Source organism: Podarcis raffonei, chromosome 13 (assembly GCF_027172205.1).
Source record: "Podarcis raffonei isolate rPodRaf1 chromosome 13, rPodRaf1.pri, whole genome shotgun sequence".
Taxonomy (NCBI): Eukaryota; Metazoa; Chordata; class Lepidosauria; order Squamata; family Lacertidae; genus Podarcis; species Podarcis raffonei.
In genome coordinates this window covers 50997051-51016224 of record NC_070614.1, presented here as the reverse complement: position 1 = coordinate 51016224, position 19174 = coordinate 50997051, and the positions used below count along the sequence as shown (strand labels likewise).

The 19174-nt window shown below is 49.5% G+C and overlaps 1 protein-coding gene across 2 annotated transcripts in view; it reads left to right on the top strand.

The window, feature by feature from the left end:
• Nucleotides 1-18789, top strand: part of GUCY2D (guanylate cyclase 2D, retinal) — a 28629-nt gene extending 9840 nt beyond the window's left edge. The window contains exons 7-20 of one of the 2 annotated variants that reach the window (XM_053362161.1): nucleotides 1181-1264; nucleotides 7240-7320; nucleotides 7510-7686; nucleotides 9585-9741; nucleotides 10415-10564; nucleotides 11866-12014; nucleotides 12103-12266; nucleotides 12949-13141; nucleotides 14090-14264; nucleotides 14458-14556; nucleotides 15415-15509; nucleotides 16948-17033; nucleotides 17157-17283; nucleotides 18348-18789. In XM_053362161.1, coding sequence (XP_053218136.1) covers nucleotides 1181-1264; nucleotides 7240-7320; nucleotides 7510-7686; nucleotides 9585-9741; nucleotides 10415-10564; nucleotides 11866-12014; nucleotides 12103-12266; nucleotides 12949-13141; nucleotides 14090-14264; nucleotides 14458-14556; nucleotides 15415-15509; nucleotides 16948-17033; nucleotides 17157-17241 — 1695 coding nt within the window. In that variant the 3' untranslated portion in view covers nucleotides 17242-17283; nucleotides 18348-18789. The remainder of the gene's footprint in view (nucleotides 1-1180; nucleotides 1265-7239; nucleotides 7321-7509; nucleotides 7687-9584; nucleotides 9742-10414; nucleotides 10565-11865; nucleotides 12015-12102; nucleotides 12267-12948; nucleotides 13142-14089; nucleotides 14265-14457; nucleotides 14557-15414; nucleotides 15510-16947; nucleotides 17034-17156; nucleotides 17284-18347) is intronic. The other variant, XM_053362162.1, reaches the window with a different exon arrangement.
• Nucleotides 18790-19174: the final 385 nt, after the last annotated feature.

Genomic DNA, 19174 nt, shown 5'->3' with positions numbered 1-19174 from the left:
AATTCATCACCTTTTCCTGCACCGTATTGGTCAGGAAGTGATGTGTGGCTGGGCACCCTCTCCTTCCCGCCTCAGTACTCAACCACACTTATTGGGCTCAGGATTGGGATGTTACAGAGGCTAGGGTTGCGACTCCTCTGGTCATGGCAGGGAGGCTGTTGCTAGGAAACCAGGGAGGCTGCAGCCTAGCTGTTGCTAGGAAACCAGGAAGCCGTGGCGACAGGCCCTTCTCTAGAAGCAGTTGTTTCCCTGTTGGCCATAATCCAGCCCTGGGGTCTGTGGTGCTCTGCCCCAAGTCCATGCTAATTCCTGTAAAGGTCATGTTCACAGCATACGAATTGAAGCACTAGGATACCACTTTAAGCAGTCATGGTTCCCCCACCGCAAAGAATTCTGGGAGGTGCTGAGAGTTGTCCGGGGAATGCTTTTCCTCCCACAGAGTTACCATTCCCAGAGTTCCCCAGGAAGAGGGGCTGATCGCTAAACCATTCTGGGAATGGTTAACAAACTACAACTCCCAGAATTCTTCGGGGGGAAGCCACCACTGTTTCAAGTGGTACCGTGGTGCTTTAAATACTTGGTGTGAATGTGGCTTAAGTGAGCACAGCTGAGAGGCTAGGCCTCCCCTCTCCCCACAATCTCTCTGGGGTGGTAGCACTGCCCCACACAAGGATCCTTAAGTCTGCTCTGACACCAGTGTATTTTTGTGCAAGATCCCAAGGCATCTTAAATGATCCTTGTGAGCCTAGCCAGGGCACCGTCACTGTGTGCTCGCCACTGTAAGTGCCCCCATCTTCTCCAACTCACTTCTGCCTTCCCAGCCCCACAGCTCTACTCACCTGGTTCCCATCCTACAGTTTGCCGAGAGAGTTCAGTGTTTAATCCCTAAAGAGGGGTTTGAATCCGCAGCATGTCTGTCTGAGAAGCCCATTGCTCCCATCTCCAGCATTGCTTGTTGGAGGGTGGGGCAGGTTGTCCCGGAAATGTACTTAGCACATGCTCAGAGGCACCCTCATAATTATGAACTCCCATTGATCAGGCCCAGAGAGAGAGTTGAGGGAGCACCCTACCCCAGTTCATACACCTGTCCTTCTGGGTTTTGCCCTCCCTTTCTGCCCCCCCTCTTCCACCCACCACCAGCATCATTTATTTTTGACCGCCTGCTTCCTGCTATCCTTAGGGCGAGGACAAGCCAAAATTCACCAGCCAAGTCCCCTTGCTCCTCCTTTTGTTTAACAGCCAAGGCGTAATAGCCGCGGTCCAGGTAAGTCCCGTTTGGCAAAAGGCCCTTTTAAGTTGTGCCTTTTTGCCAGTCTGCTCTGCCTTTCAGTTTGGTTTTTACACCCTCCCCTCACCCCAAAAAGTTTGATGCTCCTCTTTCACTTGACCTTTTTAGCTCTCGTGCATTTTGTTGTGTTAGGGGTTTTTTCCCTCCTCTCAAAAATGAGAGGAGGAAAAAAGTTGGCTATGGCACTTGTTACTTCATACCCCACCACATTCCCTACTCGCAGGCCATCCTTCCTCCTCTGGGGAGAAGGTATTGGCAAGGATTGAAATGGGAGGTAGAAAACAGGTTCAGATTGGTGGTTTGCTGGAAAAAATATTGTGTGTGTGTGTGTGTGTGTGTGTGTGTGTGTGTGTGTGAAAGAGAGAGAGAGAGAGAGAGAGAGAGAGAGAGAGAGAGAGAGAGAGATTATAGGTGAAGTGCTTAATTTACAAATGAGTTGTTGTATGGGGCTTAAGCACAACTACACATCATCATCATCATCATCATCATCATCATCATTTATTATTTATACCCCGACCATCTGGCTGAGTCTCCCCAGCCACTCTGGGCGGCTCCCAATCAAGTGTTAAAAACAGTACAGCGTTAAATATTAAAAACTTCCCTGAACAGGGCTGCCTTCAGATATCTTTTAAAGATAGGATAGCTGCTTATTTCCTTCACATCTGAAGGGAGGGTGTTCCACAGGGTGGGCACCACTACCAAGAAGGCCCTCTGCCTGGTTCCCTGTAACCTCACTTCTCGCAAGGAGGGAACCGCCAGAAGTCCCTCGGCGCTGGATCTCAGTGTCCGGGCAGAATGATGGGGGTGGAGACGCTCCTTCAGGTCTACTGGGCCATTTAGGGCTTTCAAGGTCAGCACCAACGCTTTGAATTGTGCTCGGAAACGTACTGGGAGCCAATACAGATCTCTCACATGCTTCCTCTGATCAGGTAACCTCTTCAGTCCAACTCCATGTAGCATCTTTCTCTGCTGTGGACGGGGCCAAGACATCTTGGCACCTGATGTGAACCACAAAATGGTGCCCCCTTCCTTTCAAGGAAGAAATGGTTGGTGAAGATTCACATCAGTAACAAGGGGCTAGACCCTCCAAGTGTCCCTGTTTTCCAGGGGCAGTCCTGGATTTACAGAAGTCGCCCCAGTTTCTGATTTGATCTTGAAAAGACCCGCTTTTCCTTAGGATGTCCCTGTTATCATCAGAGAAATGTTGGAGGGTGTAGAGTTATGCAACCTTCGAGCCAAGGAGATAAGTAATTATACAACCTTTAGAAAACATCTCAAGGCAGCCCTCTATAGGGAAGTTGTTTTAACGTGTGATGCTTTTTATATATGTTGGAAGCTGCCCAGAGTAGCCAGGGAAACCCAAGCAGATGGGTGGGGTACAATAATAAAATTATTCGCATTATTATGAAATAGGATGTCCTTATTTCCACTGGAGAAATGTTGGAGGGTATGAGATCCACATCGGTATCTGCAGCCCCTGTGGATTCTGCCGCCTGAGGGGGTTACTTCACCCCCTCATAGGTGGGCCGGCCTTGGCTGTGGAATACACGCCCAAGCCTACAACCTACGACCAGCATAGATGATTCCATTCTTAACAGTGCTGTCACACCCTTTAAAGCAATCTTAGCTAACTAATCAAATAAGTTGTAACCCGACTGATTAAATCTGCACACACTTGCAAATGTGTGCAGATTTAATCAGTACGCTACAACTTATTTGATTAGTCTGCTATCCTTCATCTTACATATACTGGTCTCAACAGGCATGCTATTAAAACAGGAATTCCCTCCAGGTGTAAATTGAAAGTTGTGTGAGGTAGGGAAGATACCTCCTCTGCCATCTGCACTTCTTAAATTTATATTTTTATATTGAAATGTTCAACCTATAAAAAGGAAGTGTTGCCTGATTTAATCATAGCTGCCTTTTTACTTGATTAAACAGTTTCATCTAAAATTAGTAAACGCAGCTTAAATGTTGCCACCCCAATTTTTATGACTATTTTCAGGGATGGAATATATTGCTTAATTTAAATTACTGGCGACTGCTTCTGAACATAGAAATCATACAGTACCTAAGTTATTTCCCCCTAGTGTGCAGAGGACACTTCTCTCTCTCTCTCTCTCTCTCTCTCTCTCTCTCTCTCTCTCTCTCTCTCTCTCTGTGTGTGTGTGTGTGTGTGCAAAAGAGATGTGAAATTTGTAATTGAAAGGGAGTGTGCAGGTGATAGGAGACAAACTTGCCCCCGCCCTGTCTTTCCTCCTAGCCCAGTTCACTGCCAGTAATCTGGGCAGGTAAATTCCATAGGGAGGTTTTGATGTAAAAACCAGACTGCCCCCTCCCCCATTGCCCAGTCTTTGCTTCATACAAGAATGGGTAAGGCGTGTGAATAAGCAGACACCTTCTGTTCTGTAGCACACAGGGGCCCTAAACAAGCTTTTTGTTTGTTTCCGGCTTTGCAGGATGGCTGGCTACATCCTAATCCCATGAGTGCTTTAAAAGCCTTCCCCTGCCCCCTCCTTTTTCTGCAAATTTCCCCGCTCGTTTTCCAAATTACCTTGTAGCAAAATTGGTTCCTAGAGAGGTGCACAACTGTTAGTGCACCAACTCAGTGTTATTTTGCTGGTTTAGCTAGAAGACCTTTCTGTTGTCCTCGGAATGGTAATTGTGGAGGTTTGCTTAGAAATAGAAGGAAGGAAAGACTTTACTACTGAAAATCACAAGGAATGCTACATTTTTTTTTGTATAAAAGAAGTTGGTTATGGGGAATAATTATTAATCCCATTCCTGAATTATTTTGTTGTAAGATTTTTAGAAGGTGGGGAAAGTAATATTGTTGAACTGAATACTGGAAGACTTTAGAGGGGGATTACCCTTGAGTGTGGCGAATCCGAATGGCTTCCAGCTCCCATTTCTGCCTCTGTGACCTGAGAATCTGGCTGTGGAAAACCAAATATCTTAGCAAGATCACACAATGCATGCTGGCTTGGCAAACTTCTATGCTGAAGAGGGGCAGGGCAAGGTAGTAGCAAGGTATTTTGATTAGTACTGAAACATATGCCATAGCGACCTTAGAAGCACTGCTGATAAACAAAATTTCTTTTTAAATCCTCCCTTTTTTGTTCCGTGGGGTAAACCTGGGAGATGGGAAAGGGTGGTGCAATGATTGCCTTGTGCTAAATTCACAGGTTGGGAGGTCAAGTATCTCACGTGTTATAGTTCACAGATTAGAAAATTTGGACTGTATGCATATTACCTGCTTAAAATGTGGCTGGGCCATATATATATCTATATCAAGTTCAGAGCAAAGCTGGTTTAAGGTAAAATGTATAAAAACGCAGTATTTCATAAGAAATGGCAGGATATTACCATTATTATTATTTAGTTGATTTGCTCATACAAATGACTTAACGATATTTACAAACACAGTAGAAGGACTTAAACCAATTGCAGTAAACACAATCAATAAAAACATAAAGAAAATCAAGCCAAATACATTTATGCAAATAAAAGACAGGTCTAGCAGATCATGACCCACCAAATTTTGAGGATAGGTGTGGATTTCCTGTTTACACAGCTTCCCAAACCAGCAGTGGAATTGCTGTGGATGCAGAGTAAATGGGATCATGTGCACAGACTTATTCACTGTGGGACTCCCTCCTGGCCTCCACAGAACAGGCAGTAGGGTGGATCCTGTATCTTTGCCTTGTGAAGGGAGTGTAAGACTGCATCCTGTGGGCTCCGAGCACTGATTTGGGAAGTGGTGGACACAAAACGTTAGCCGCGATCCAAATACTGTATTTTTCGCTCTATAAGACGCACCAGACCACAAGACGCACCTACTTTTTGGAGGAGGAAAACAAGAACAAAAATATTCTGAATTTCAGAAGCCAGAACAGCAAGAGGGATCGCTGCGCAGTGAAAGCAGCAATCCCTCTTGCTGTTCTGGCTTCTGGGACAGCTGCGCAGCCTGCATTCGCTCCATAAGACGCACACACATTTCCCCTTACTTTTTAGGAGGGAAAAAGTGAGTCTTATAGAGCAAAAAATACGGTATATTCTGTCATTTCTTATGAAATACTGTGTTTTGATAGATTTCCCTGCAAACTAGCTTGAGTCTGAATTGAGGAAAAGAACGATGGAGCTGCATTTTAATGTATACACAGTCAAAGCGAGAAGAGGGAGTGGGGCCACATGGGACTGCAGCCCTGCCTCCGCTCATGCTTCTGCCTTCCTCTCCACTGTGCCATAAGGGGGGAGACTGCAGTGATCCTTCCCCCTGTGTGTGTTCTGCTCCATGCATCTGGGGTGTGGTTCCTGTGAGGCAGGAAGGGAGCATAAGTGGTTGGCCAGCAGTGACAATGGTTGGCGTCCCTGGCTCATGCCAAAAGAGAGCATGCAGGGGCATCCTGCCCACCTGCTATTTCCGCAGGTGGGCAGGGAAGGAAGACTGTCGAACAATGTAGTTCAGGTAAGACACAGTGGCAAAGGGATGAGGGGATGGGAGGAGACAGTTTCAGCAGTTGCACATGGTACCGGCCACCCACAAGCTGGCGCCATCCATTTGTTTTGGATTACCAGCCCCACCAGGCACCAGTTTAGGGAAGTCTGATGCAGAAGGACAAGTCTTGCTGAAGAATAACCAGGCACGGCTTGTGCCAGAGGTTAAGTCTTGCCTCAACAACCTTTTTTGAATTGAGTTGTAGTCCAAAACATCTGAAGGGCACCAGGTTGGCAAAGGCTGAATAGCAGCAAGCGTCTTCCACTCCCCAAACTTTCCCTGGCTCACCTGTGCAGGATGCCCTGTCCTGGTCTTCCCGAAGGTTGTAGGAGAAGTTTTAGCAACATACTTCAGATCACATGTGTTCTTGGGATGCAAGTCCTCCCCACTTTTTGCACAAAGTGCCGCTTTCCTTATAGCCCCCTGCACCAGAATTCCCTCCTGTGGGCACTAAGCATGCACAACGTGAACCAGAAAGATGAAGCCCCATGCTACACTCCCTGCCATCTGAGTTATGGTCTCCCTGTGTGGGGATTATATCCTGGCAGTGTTGTGCTGACATTGGGTGTTGGAGTTACACCATACGCTCTGCCGTGGCAATGTAGTCCTTGTAGTCAATGACACAGGGCTAGTTTTTATTCCCCTCCACCCCTGGTTGCAGTAAAAGGGGAGGAAATTATTTGCATCAGGTCCTGGGTGGAACACAGCAAAGTTCCACCATTGGCCAGGTTACAGCCATAGGGAATTGAAGGCGTACTGGATATAGTCTACGTCTTCTTACCCCCATGGTGCCCACACCCCACCTATGACTCCATCCCATTTTGGCCATTCCACCGTCAGCATATTGGTGTATCTGTCACAACAGTGGCCTGTCTGGCATTCCGCTACTGGATCTGGCATTCCGCCAAAATGAATCCTAAAGCCCCTCCATCAGCATCGCTCCACTACAGGATTGCACCTTAAAAGGCCTGGAGAAATAAAAGTGAACCTCTCCAGGGAGGCCATTCCATACCACCCAAAATGTCCTGTCTACCATACCCACCCACTGCACCTCACCTGATGTGGGGCACGTTGAGAAAGGTGCCTGAAGATCTTGTGGAACGGAGGTTGTACCCTGGTAGTCTCAGTCTGTGAAGAATTTGAGAGTATAAGATAACTGCTTTGCTGTTACTTTGCAAGACCCCTTTCCCCTGCTGTTTTCTTTCTCTCGGGGGATAAGAGGTCCCTGTTAGCTTGGCTGGGCCAATTTGCCTTTCCTGGTCTCTCTGGGGTTGTGTTCTGTTCATTCCTTGCTTCACTCTCCACTCCTCTTGCTTAAATGCATATATATTTACCTCTTTCCCCTTCCTTCTGTGAGCCTTTCAGGCTGTGGGGAGGGTTTGTGCCTTCCTTCTTTCAGATGCATTATCTTAAGAGGGCGAACATTCATGCCCTCCCTTGTTTTCCTTCCCAGGGTGACTGGGTGTGGCTGAAGAAATTCCCAGGCGAAAAGCACACTGAAATCAAACCTGCCACCAAAACAGCATTCTTAAAGGTTAGTGCTCTTGCGCTCCCCTCTGTGGCCATTGGGGGTCCCTGCTGCTTCAGTGGGTGAGTGCAATTCCCAACCTGACCACTAGGACTATGCACAGCGCCCTCTACTGGACGGTCCTCCAACAGCCCCTATCCTCCGGGGGCTCCCTCCTCTCATCCCTCCGTTCTTGTTACTTCCCCTCACCTTCAGCTCCGGGACCTGCGACACGAAAATGTGAACCTTTTCCTGGGCTTCTTCCACGACTGTGGGATCTTTGCCATGGTCTCAGAGCACTGCACGCGTGGCAGCCTTCAGGATCTAATCAATAACGAGGACATGAAGTTGGACTGGATGTTCAAGTCGTCCTTGCTGCTTGACCTTATTAAGGTGCTTGAGGGAGAGGGATCTAGCGATCTGGTTTTGGGGATCTGGGTGGGTAGGTAATGCCAGGCTGGGAACGTGGCATGAAGGGGATTTACCCATCCTAGGAAGAGGAGCAGGACATCTCTGATGGGAACAGGAAAGGAAACTGAAGTGTAGGTGGGTTCCCACAAAGCAAGACACGGTAATAACAGCAAGAACCACATAACTGGGAAACAGGGGCAAAGCAACTGCTTATATACATTCCTGAAAACCTGGGCCACTCCCCCTCCCAACGTGATTGGCTGTCTAAACACGACTCAGAGTTCAAGGGCCAATGGCAGAGGCCCAAATCCTGAAATGTTCTGTGATTGGACGTCATGTATTGAATCAGAACCCAGGAGCTCAGGATCCTTAGTCCAGGCTCAAGCTCAGGCAAACACTGAATATATAACAGAAACCACAGCACTGGCGGAGGAAGAGGAGTGTGGGGGGAGCACACCACCCCTGGCAGCGCGATCCTGGCAGGGTACCATCACGGCTGTCCCCCCGCCCCCGCTGGGTGCCCTGCCCCTGCAGGCGGCGCGCCTCGCCCCCAGGATGCGCGCCAGCCCTGCCCCCGCCTGCTCTCCACCCCCCAGTGCCGGAGCATGAAGCTCCGCCACTGAACCACAGAGTCCTGCTGGATCAGACCACAGTTCCTTTTTGTCCAGCATTTTCCTTCTTGCTGTGGCAAGTCAGTTGCCTCTGGGAAAGTCCATAAGCAGGGTTAGCAGGTGGTGACATTCCCATCCAGTAACTGAACCTGGGACCTTATACAAGCCAAACAGATACTCTACTGCTGACTGTGTCTCCTCCCCAATCCATCTGGATTTTGCAGTATCCAGGGGTCTTGCTTGCCTAACAGAGAAGTCAGAGGTGTTCTATAGAACAAGGTGGTATAAACACAAGGGAAACTTGTTGACAGAATAATACTGGAGAATCTACCACCTTAGTGTAATAGGAATAATTTTGTGGGTTTTCCAACTTACGCAGTCCAGCAGGCTGGACACTGCTGCCCAAACCTCCTGGTCTATTTGTCAAAAACATCTGGATTGGCTTAGAACCAGTCTTCACAATCAGGTGTACTCCAGTTGTTTTACAGCTCCCATCAGCCCCAGAAAGCCTAGCAGCTCATCTACTTTTCCCAACCACTTTCCCCCGGGGAAAACATACCGTTTATCGCTGAATTGGAACAAATGGCTAGAGGGTTTTCCGTGGGGATAGCACAGGTTTTGTAGGGGCTAGCAGGACAAAGGCAAATCTGCTCAGACCTGTGCCTAGAAAGCATGGGGCAAGCGGGAAATTGCTTGGATAATAATAATAATATATTATTTATACCCCACCCATCTGACTGGGTTTCCCCAGCCACTCTGGGCGGCTTTCAACAGAATATTAAAATACAATAGTCTATTAAACATTAAAAGCTTCTCTAAACAGGGCTGCCTTCAGATGTCTTCTAAATGTCTGGTAGTTATTTTTCTCTTTGACATCTGGTGGGAGGGCGTTCCACAGGGCGGGTGCCACTACCGAGAAGGCCCTCTGCCTGGTTCCCTGTAACTTGGCTTCTTGCAGCGAGGGAACTGCCAGAAGGCCCTTGGAGCTGGACCTCAGTGTCCGGGCAGAACAATGGGGGTGGAGACGCTCCTTCAGGTATACTGGACCCATGTTTTTTAGGCATGGCAAGCAGAAATGTGGACGAGCTGTAGGGATTTCAGTCCAAAACATCTGGAGGGCAGCAGGTTGGCAAAGACTGGCTTCGAATATGTCCTAGCAGCAGGAGGGAGGAAGGAGAGAAATGTGTGCTGCTGTTCTTGGGAGGAGATCCAAGCAATAGTTGGAGCTGTGAGCAGACTTTTCACCCCTTTCTTCCCTCTCCTCTCCAGGGGATGAAATACCTTCACCATCATGACTTCCCACACGGGCGGCTGAAGTCTCGGAACTGCGTGGTGGATGGCCGCTTTGTCCTCAAGGTCACCGACCATGGCTACAACGAGCTGTTGGAGGCCCAGAAGATCCCACGAGAGACACCGAGCCCAGAGGGTTAGCAGGGGAAGTTGGGACCTGGGAAGGGGAAGGGAGACAGGCTAATGCAAAGTCTGGGGATTGTTGCAGAGAGCTTTGCTAAGCAGGAAACGTGTCGCTGCTGCTCCCTGCTATGAAATGCTTTTTAAAAGCAGTGACATATTGCTCTACTGGCTGGCGCAGTTTTTCCACGGAATCGTTCAATATAGATTAGAGATCAGTGGCAAACAGCCCTCTGGGATTTTGCCAGCCTGTCAACCAGAAATATAGATAGCAGCAAAGATTGCGTCCACCTCTGCATTTTCTAAGTTATGAAAGGAGGCTGAATCTCAGGTGTCTGTAGAGAAACAGTGCCCAAACATTTCAAGTTGCACTCTTTATTCACATCAATTTTAACAGGGAAGCAGGTTTTTAGCAAGGGGCTGCAGAACTCAAGTACAGACATCCACTGTGTTTCAAGCAGCCAGTGGCTGAATAAGAGAGGAGCGAGGAAGTCTCCATCGCTGGCCTTGGAGAAGGCTGCAGGTTTTGCTCCCCTTGTTAGATTTGGAGAGGGAACCCATAATAAAGGGGGCAGACCAATGGAGCTATAGAGAATGCCTGCAAGGAATGAAAGGCAGAGAAGGCTGGGTATGATGGAGGAGGGGACACCTCAAAGTGCTTGATTTTTGTTTCCCATGCCCCCTTTTAGACCGGTTATGGACGGCGCCTGAGCTACTGCGAGACCCATCCCAGGAGCGGAAAGGCTCTTTCCGGGGAGATGTCTTCAGTATCTCCATAATTATGCAGGAAGTCATATGCCGTGCTGCCCCCTATTGCATGCTGGACATGACCCCTGAAGGTATATAAAGGGCAGGGATTGGTGGTGACAGACTAGCTCCCATCCCCAACCTTTCCTGGTCTGTATAACTATTTTTGAGCCGGGGGCCTTCTACATGCCAAGCAGAGGCTCTGCTCCTGAACAACGGGCCCATCCCATGTAACATGCCATTGTTGTTGTTTAGTTGTTTAGTCCTGTCTGACTCTTCATGACCCCCTGGACCAGAGCATGCCAGGCACTCCTGTCTTCCACTGCCTCCCGCAGTTTGGTCAAACTCATGCTGGTAGCTTCGAGAACACTGTCCCACCATCTCGTCCTCTGCCGTCCCCTTCTCCTTGTGCCCTCCATCCTTCCCAACATCAGGGTCTTTTCCATGGAGTTTTCTCATGAGGTGGCCAAAGTCTTGCAGCCTCAGCTTCAGGATCTGTCCTTCCAGTGAGCACTCAGGGCTGATTTCCTTCAGAATGGAGAGGTTTGTTCTTCTTGCAGTCCATGGGACTCTCAAGAGTCTCCTCCAGCACCATAATTCAAAAGTATCCATTCTTCGGCGATCAGCCTTCTTTGTGGTCCAGCTCTCACTTCCATACATCACTACTGGGAAAACCATAGCTTTAACTATGGCATTTAACATGGCATTACCGCAATTCTTTTCCATGGCAAACTTTGCCTGGTGTGGATTGGAGGGTCACTCTGGAGTTGGTCATGCTGGAATAACCAACATGGAAAAGTTAGAACCGTAGAATTGGAAGGGACCCCAAGGGTCATCTAGCTAAGCTCCCTGCAATGCAGGAATCGCAACTAAAGCATCCATGACAGATGCCATCCAACCTCTGCGTAAAAACCTCCAAGGAAGAAGAGCTCACTACCTCCAAAGGAGTCTGTTCCACTGCTGAACAGCTCTTACTGTCAGAAAGTTCTTCCTAATGTTTAATCGGAATCTCCTTTCTTGTAACTTGAAGCCATTGGTTTGAGTCCTACCCTCCAGGGCAGGAGAAAGCAAGCTTGCTCCATATTCCATGGGGCAGCTCTTAAGATATTTGAAGATGGCTGTGACATTGTTTTGGTTTGGAGAGTTGAGCAGGGTTGCTGTGGCGGGTAGGTGAGTTAACACGCTGGCCCCAGAAACATGGCGGGAGTTAAGGAAGGGTTCAGGGTGGCTGGTCTTGATTACATGCAGAGGACAGCCCCTGTTGTAGGGTTTGGTTGCTGAAACACAGAGTGCTGTGTGAAGCAGGGTAGTAATGGAGTTTATGGAGTGATTGCAGAGTGGAGAGGAGTTGGCCTGCCCAGGACAGAAGCGAATTGTTTTCCTTGTCCGACAGAGATCATTAAGAAAGTAGAGAAGCCGCCCCCACTCTGCCGGCCCTCTGTTTCGGTAGACCAAGCCCCGATGGAGTGCATTCAGCTGATGAAGCAGTGCTGGAGCGAGCAGCCTGAGAAAAGGCCAAACATCAACCAGATTTTTGACCAGGTGAGTGGGCCTCCGGAGTAGTTATTTGCCAGGATCCCAGAGGGTAGGGAGGTCGCTTCCTAATGCCCCTTCCGTCCCTCTCCTGCAGTTCAAGAGCATCAACAAAGGTCGGAAGACAAACATCATCGACTCCATGCTACGGATGTTGGAGCAGTACTCCAGCAACTTGGAGGACTTGATCCGGGAGCGAACGGAAGAGCTGGAGGTTGAGAAGCAAAAGACAGACAAGTTGTTGACGCAGATGTTGCCCCCGTGAGTCTGTGGAAATTATGTGCGGAGCTTAAGTGGGGCAACCAGAGCGTGTCCTGGCGGCCTGACATTCCTAGAAATGAGGGAATTGCCTGTTCACCTGTGTGTGTAAGAGGTCTCCAAGTGGGTTGTGTTGCCTGCCTTGCAGGTTGGGTACAGGAAATGCCCGAAACTTCTACAGAAGACATTTCTGCTCTCTTCCTGTTGAGGCTCAGTCCGTTTCCTGTCTCAGCTCAGTGCAACAACCTGTTTGGAGTCTCTCTCCTTCAATCTGTTCTTTTACACCCTAGCTTTTATTTCATCTCCTCCTTTATTTCAGGGATATTTTTTTTGGTCCTCATTTATTTTCTCCAACCGCTCTTTCTCGGTTTTTCTTTTAACGCGTAAAACAAAAAAACACTCAGCTTTTCTCAAAGTTTCCCACCTTTTTCTTATTGCTCCCCCTTTCTGAGCTCCCTTCTGAGCCGTGAAGCAAGGATTTTTCTTGCTGCCCCTTCCTTGCTTTGCTGGGATTAATATGTTCTGTCAGCAGCGAACATTGCTAAGCTTGGGATAGAATTTGGAGAGAAATTGGGGGGAGCTGTTTTTTTTTAAATATTGTTAATTGCACTTACAGGCACCCTTAAGCGCATTCTGATTCTCCCAAGGAGAGACTGGCTGACATTTCTGCTTGTCACCCCTTCAGTTCAGTAGCGGAGGCCCTGAAGACTGGCGCTCCCGTGGAACCAGAGTATTTTGAAGAGGTGACCTTGTACTTCAGTGACATTGTGGGCTTCACCACCATCTCAGCCATGAGTGAGCCCATTGAGGTGGTCGACCTTCTGAATGACCTTTACACCCTCTTCGATGCCATCATCGGCTCCCATGATGTCTATAAGGTGCAGACCTGTCGGCTCTGTCAGCCACCTTTACTGTGGGCAGGAGGCAGAGAAAGGGTGGGGCTTGGAGGATCCAAGGGATGTGAAGGAAAAGAAGATAGGATGACACGGGTGCTTAGTGTTGCCAAGCGAAACTCATATTGGCTGGGAAGTGGCTGGGCCTTGAGTTAGTTGGAGGGGAGGATGATTCTAGGGCTCCTGAACGGCTTCCTAGTGATAATCAGGAGGGGGATGTTCTTCAAGGTTCATTTTCTAGGTCTCCCTGGCCCTCTGGCAACTGGGGGAGCCTCTTTCCTCATGGACTCAACCCCTACTAGGGTTCTGTCCTGGGCATGGGACAGGATCTTAGCCTGAGTGGAGAATGTGCTAGATATAGATATGTCCAGGGATAAACAAGTCACATATTGCTAGTAAAAATTTAGGATCCAGGAGGTGAAGTCAGGTCAAGCAAAGGTCAGTCAACGCAGATGATAGATGCAGGTCTGATAAAACAGAGGCCAACATCCTTAAAGGCAAAGTAGCAAGGTGGTTAGCACCCTGGAGAGCTCCATGTGACACACATGCTGGCTGTCAGACAAGGCAGGCTTGTGGACATTCATTCCAGGGAATCCCGACTGAGCCTTAACTAGGACCGCAACTTCCTCTGGGCAGCTAGGTGGGTGGAGCCTCTCCTCTTAAAGGAGCCCAGACTGCTTCTGAAGCTGCTGCCTCCAGCAGCGCGGTGGAGCTCTGGGTTCGGCTGCGGCCTCTGAGCTGGAACCCAGTGTGGGAAGGCAACGTGACCTCTTCAGGCTGGAGAGGTGCTGGCATCAGGAACTCTACTGAGGAGAGGAGACTAGCAAAGCCTGGTTCTCAGAGCAGGCCCTGTTCCTGGCTCGAGGTGTCCCCTGAATCCATGGCCTCTTCCCTTGAGAATGGGCTCCATCTCCACCTGGCTTCTCCCAACAGGTGGAGACCATTGGCGACGCCTACATGGTTGCTTCCGGGCTGCCCAAGCGCAACGGCAACCGGCACGCAGGTGAGATCGCCAACATGTCGCTGGATATCCTCAGCGCTGTCGGCACCTTCAAGATGCGTCACATGCCAGACGTGCCAGTACGGATCCGCATCGGCCTGCACTCAGGTAGGCTGTCACGAAGGCAGGGCTGCTGCAATGGCCTCCAGCCACAGGGGCCCACCTGTACTTCGTGGCCCTATCCACTCTTACTTGGCTCTTCTGAAGAGAGCTCAACTGGGCAGGAGGGGAGAGGTGATGGGGAGAGCCGTTAAGGTTGAAGAAACCTCTGAGCTCAAGGCTGATCTGTTTCCCATGGCAGGGCCTTGCGTGGCTGGTGTGGTGGGGCTGACGATGCCACGGTACTGTCTTTTTGGGGACACAGTCAACACTGCCTCACGGATGGAGTCCACAGGACTGCGTGAGTAGCCCATGGCCCAGATTGGGGGGCTGCAGGGGGAGGGGTTTCTGCTGGGGATGGAGTCTGCCCAATTTGGATGAGCTTGGCTGACCATCTTGGGATGCCACTAATAATAATATTATATTTCTTACACCCTTCCCATCTGACTGGGTTGTCCCAGCCACTCTAGGTGGCTTCCAACAAACATACGAATAAAAGGCAATAATAAAAAAAGTCATCAAACTTTATGGCGATAGATTAGGGAACAAATGGAAATTTGAGGAAGGGCCATAGCTCAGGGGCAGGGCCTCTGCTGTGTATGAAGCTTCGATCCATGGTGGCATTAATGGCTCTCCAGGGATTCAGGCCGGCGCCTTTCTCAGCCTCACATGGAGATGCTGAGGATTAAACCTGGAACCTTTCGCACATTTTGGAATCCCAGCCATTGGTCGGGGGGGGGGGGGTTCTCCCTTTCTCATAACAATAGAACTCATGGATAGCCAATGAAGTGTTGGAAGATTCAGGATGGATAAAAGAGAGTCCTCCTTCACACAGCGTGAAGTTAAACCATGGAACTTGCTCCCACAGGTGGCAGTGATGGCCACCAACACAGATGACTTTAAAAGTGGGATAGACAAATTCATGGAGGAGGCGAGGGCTATGGAGGCAGCAATGCTTCTGGAAACCAGTTGCTGGAAGCCACAGGAGAGAGCAGGACTCATGTGCTCAAATCCTGCTTGTGGATTTCCCACGGGCATCTGGTTGGCCACTGTGAGAACAGGATGCTGGAGGAGATGGGCCTGATCCAGAAGACCCTTCTTATGCTGTTATGTCTCCCAGAGGCATCCACATCTCACCCCCCACCTGTTGTCTCCACAGCTTATCGAATCCACGTCAACATCCGCACCGTTCAGATCCTACATGACCTCAAGGAGGGCTACAAGCTGGACCTCCGAGGCAAGACAGAGCTCAAGGTACCTGGGGCAAGGGAGGGGCATCTTCCGACTGCAAGGGCCCTCCAATTCTCCCTCCTATCTCCGGTCAAAGCTCCACCCAGAGGATGCAGAACAGACCCAAATCCCTAGGATGGGGGAGGGGGGAGCCCTCTGGCAAGCAAAAGATACGCCCCCTTCATTTGCATGTGTGTCCATGGGTGATGGTTTCTCTGGCAGGGAAGCAAACAGAGCAGCCCCAGTGTGGGCAGCACACCTGTGTGTGCTTTGGAACTGCTAGATCAAACTGTTTGGGGCCACTGCCTCCCCCACCCCGTTGCATAAACCCATCTCCAGTGCCGCCTACCCTACCCTATAAAAAGCATTGTTCAGAATAGCCGTTTGCACAACCCACTAAGGAAGATAAGAGCACAATGGAATTCAAAACCGTAACCATCGATTGCACATTTATTCAAAATTGATTTACAACTAAGTAGTGTATTTAATTTGGCAAAATGGATTAACTTGTTCCAGTGACAACCAGCTTTTCAAGATGATAGTCCTTTACACCTGCAGTGCCTCCTCTGTTTTATGAAATTAGTTAGCCCATCTAGCACTTAATAGAATTTATAGAATTTAGCACTGAATAAAATGTATGTGCTTTTTTAACCCCTGCATTTACCCTCTGTAATGGAACCTGTGTATCAATGCTCTAATGACTTTTGTGCTATCTGGACTTCTCAGCCCTGACCCACCCTGTATATCTGAGTGCTGCTTGCATAGTGTAGCAACAGAATGTTTATGTGACAGGCTGTTCTTGCCTTGAGTCTTCCCGGGGGGAAGGTATGTTAAGGACTTTTTGAATGTCTGCTTGTCAAGAAGACAGACAGTAAGTGTGTGAAATGAATGGTCTAAGGCATCGAGAGACCGGGGCACCCAAGGTAATGGGCGAAAGAGGATAACGAAGAGAAGCAAGACAGCTTTAGCTCCCTGGCCTTTCACGTATGCATTATATGAGCTAAAACCAGTATGTTTCTGAAAACCCCATGCAAGCTGTGTTAAAATGTGCCTCGGACACAGTTCTCCTGACTGGTGGTCCTCTGAACTCCTGGTTTGGAGATGCTGTCGCTTATCTCTTAATAAACTGGGACGCTAAGCTTGTACATCTCTCTTGGCTACATTTCTCTTTAAGGTGTTATTCCCTCACCTGGGCATGAACCATTAAGAGGTGGTTTAGAAGTAAGTTCTTAGCCCACTGCTGCCCCCTTGCCTCTTAGCCCCCCCCAGGTAATCCCACTGCCCCCTCACCCAAGGGGAGGTAGCGCCTGCCTTGGGAACTGCTGTGTCGGTGAAGTTGGCAAAGTGCTTCTGGTGTCACCTGTTGCAAGGATTTTTTGGGGGGCTGCTGCTCTTGGTGCTCAGGGAGTTCATTTGAAACATGTCCTCGCACCCGCATCAGCCTCTTTCTTTTTCTCCGCAGGGAAAAGGGACTGAAGAGACATTTTGGCTCACAGGCCGCGCGGGCTTCAACAAACCTATCCCCACCCCCCCTGACCTACAGCCAGGGTGAGTTCAGAGGACAAGGAACAGAACATCCGGCTTTGGAACAGAATAGGGTGGGCTCTGGGCTCTTGGGGGACACGGCCCCCTTCTCCACACGAACCCCCTGTTTCTCCTCTCTGCTTCCAGGGCCAGCAACCACGGGATAAGCATGCACGAGATCCCAGAAGACCGAAGGAAGAAGCTAGAGAAAGCACGCGGAGGGAATGCGTAGCCAGAGAGCAGCCATGTTAACATGAGCCCACTTGTGATGGAGGTGAGGCTGCGACAGAAGGGGGAGTGAAACATGTGCCCTTGGACTTGCATGCCCAACCTCTGCCTCCAAGAGACTTTGAGCTCCTCTCCCACCATTGCAAAATGGGATGTTCCCTGACTCCTCCTGTTACTTCAGGGGTGTGGAGAAAGGATAATAATAATAATAATAATAATTTATGATTTATACCCCGCCCATCTGGCTGGGTTTCCCCAGCCACTCTGGGTGGCTTCCAACAGAACACTAAAATACAAGAACCTATTAAACATTAAAAGCTTCCCTAAACAGGGCTGCCTTCAGATGTCTTCTAAAAGTTTGGTAGTTGTTTATCTCTTTGATATCTGATGGGAGGCCGTTCCACAGAGCGGGTGCCACTACCGAGAAGGCCCTCTGCCTGGTTCCCTGTAACTTGGCTTCTCGCAGCCAGAAGGCCCTTGGCGCTGGACCTCAGTGTCTGGGCAGAACAATGGGGGTATTCAGGTATACTGGGCCTTTGAGGCCGTTTAGGGCTTTAAAGGTCAGCACCAACACTTTGAATTGTACTCAGAAATGTACTGGGAGCCAGTGTAGGTCTTTCAAGACCAGTGTTATATGGTCTCGGATTCTTGTGTCTTCTCTCTTCCCTTCTAATGCCCGGAAGGTGGTGGGCTGTCTTTCGTTGGAGGTTTTTAAACAGAGGTTGGACAGCCTTCTATCAGGGATTCTTTAGCTGTGATTCCTGCATTGCTTGGCCTTGGGCTAGATGGCCCTGGGATCGCAGTCCTATGATCCTGTGATTCCATATGCTGCAGCACAGGATAGTGTAACGTAGGACTTCCTACAGCCTTCTTATTTCTCTCTCTGGCCATAGAGATATGGCCTAGAGCACCCCATAGTGGAGTGGATTGCTCCGGGGCATTTCACACTTTTGATCAGCTGGATAGCTCGGTTGGTTAGACCATGTTGCTGACAATGCCCAGGTTGTGGGTTTGATCCCCGTAAGGGACAGCTGCATATTCCTGCACTTCAAGGGATTAGACTAGATGCTTCTGTGGTCTTACCTAACTTTGTTTCTCCTGTTTATGCAGCTCAAACAGCAACAGAGACTGTGGCCTGCACCTGCCGCCGCTTTCTAACCAACTCTGATGAGGCCTTTCACGCAGCCTGCGAGGCAGGTAGTCAGGAGCGACCTTTGGAAGGGGGATGAATCCGCAGTTGGTGCTCGAGGGACTCGCAGCCTCCTTCGCCCGCGGCCATCTTGGACTCACCCTTTCTTCACTCTTCTCTCTTCCTCTGCCACTCCTGCTGGATCTGGTGCACAACGGACCTTTGGCCAACCTAGGATTCACTCTCCAACCAAAAAGGAAAACGAAAAGTGGCCAGCGTGCGGCAGGACTTCCGGCCAAATCCGAGAACAGCTGTGGATTCTTCTCTCTCATCTCCGTTGCCACAGACTATAATGGAAGGATGGATGTGGAGGGAGGCCTGTTTTTAGAGCGGCTTTCTTCGGAGTGGATTAGGGTCGACGGGGGGGACGGGGGACGGGACTCTGTCATGGTTTCTTGTGGCCAATGCAGAATGATTCCATAGAGGAGAGTCCTGGTGATCTGGTTAAATGGAGCCATGTTTGGGGCTAGAGGGAGCAGGCTTTGTCCTGCCCCACCTTATGGACTTGTGTCTGTAGATGCGGCAGTGACCCAGCAGGTAGCAGAGTGGCCTTGGCGCGGCGTAGATTCACTGCCCCTTCTCTTTTCGGAGAACAGGGGCAGGTTCCATGTGGAGATTAAACTGGGAGTGAGGAGGTTGAGGAGCCTTATCAGACAGGATGTGCCTGGAGATTCATCATGGCCCCATGTTTAAGCAAGCGAACCATCCTTTGGGAATTCAGCTCATATAGCTAACCACTAGATGACAG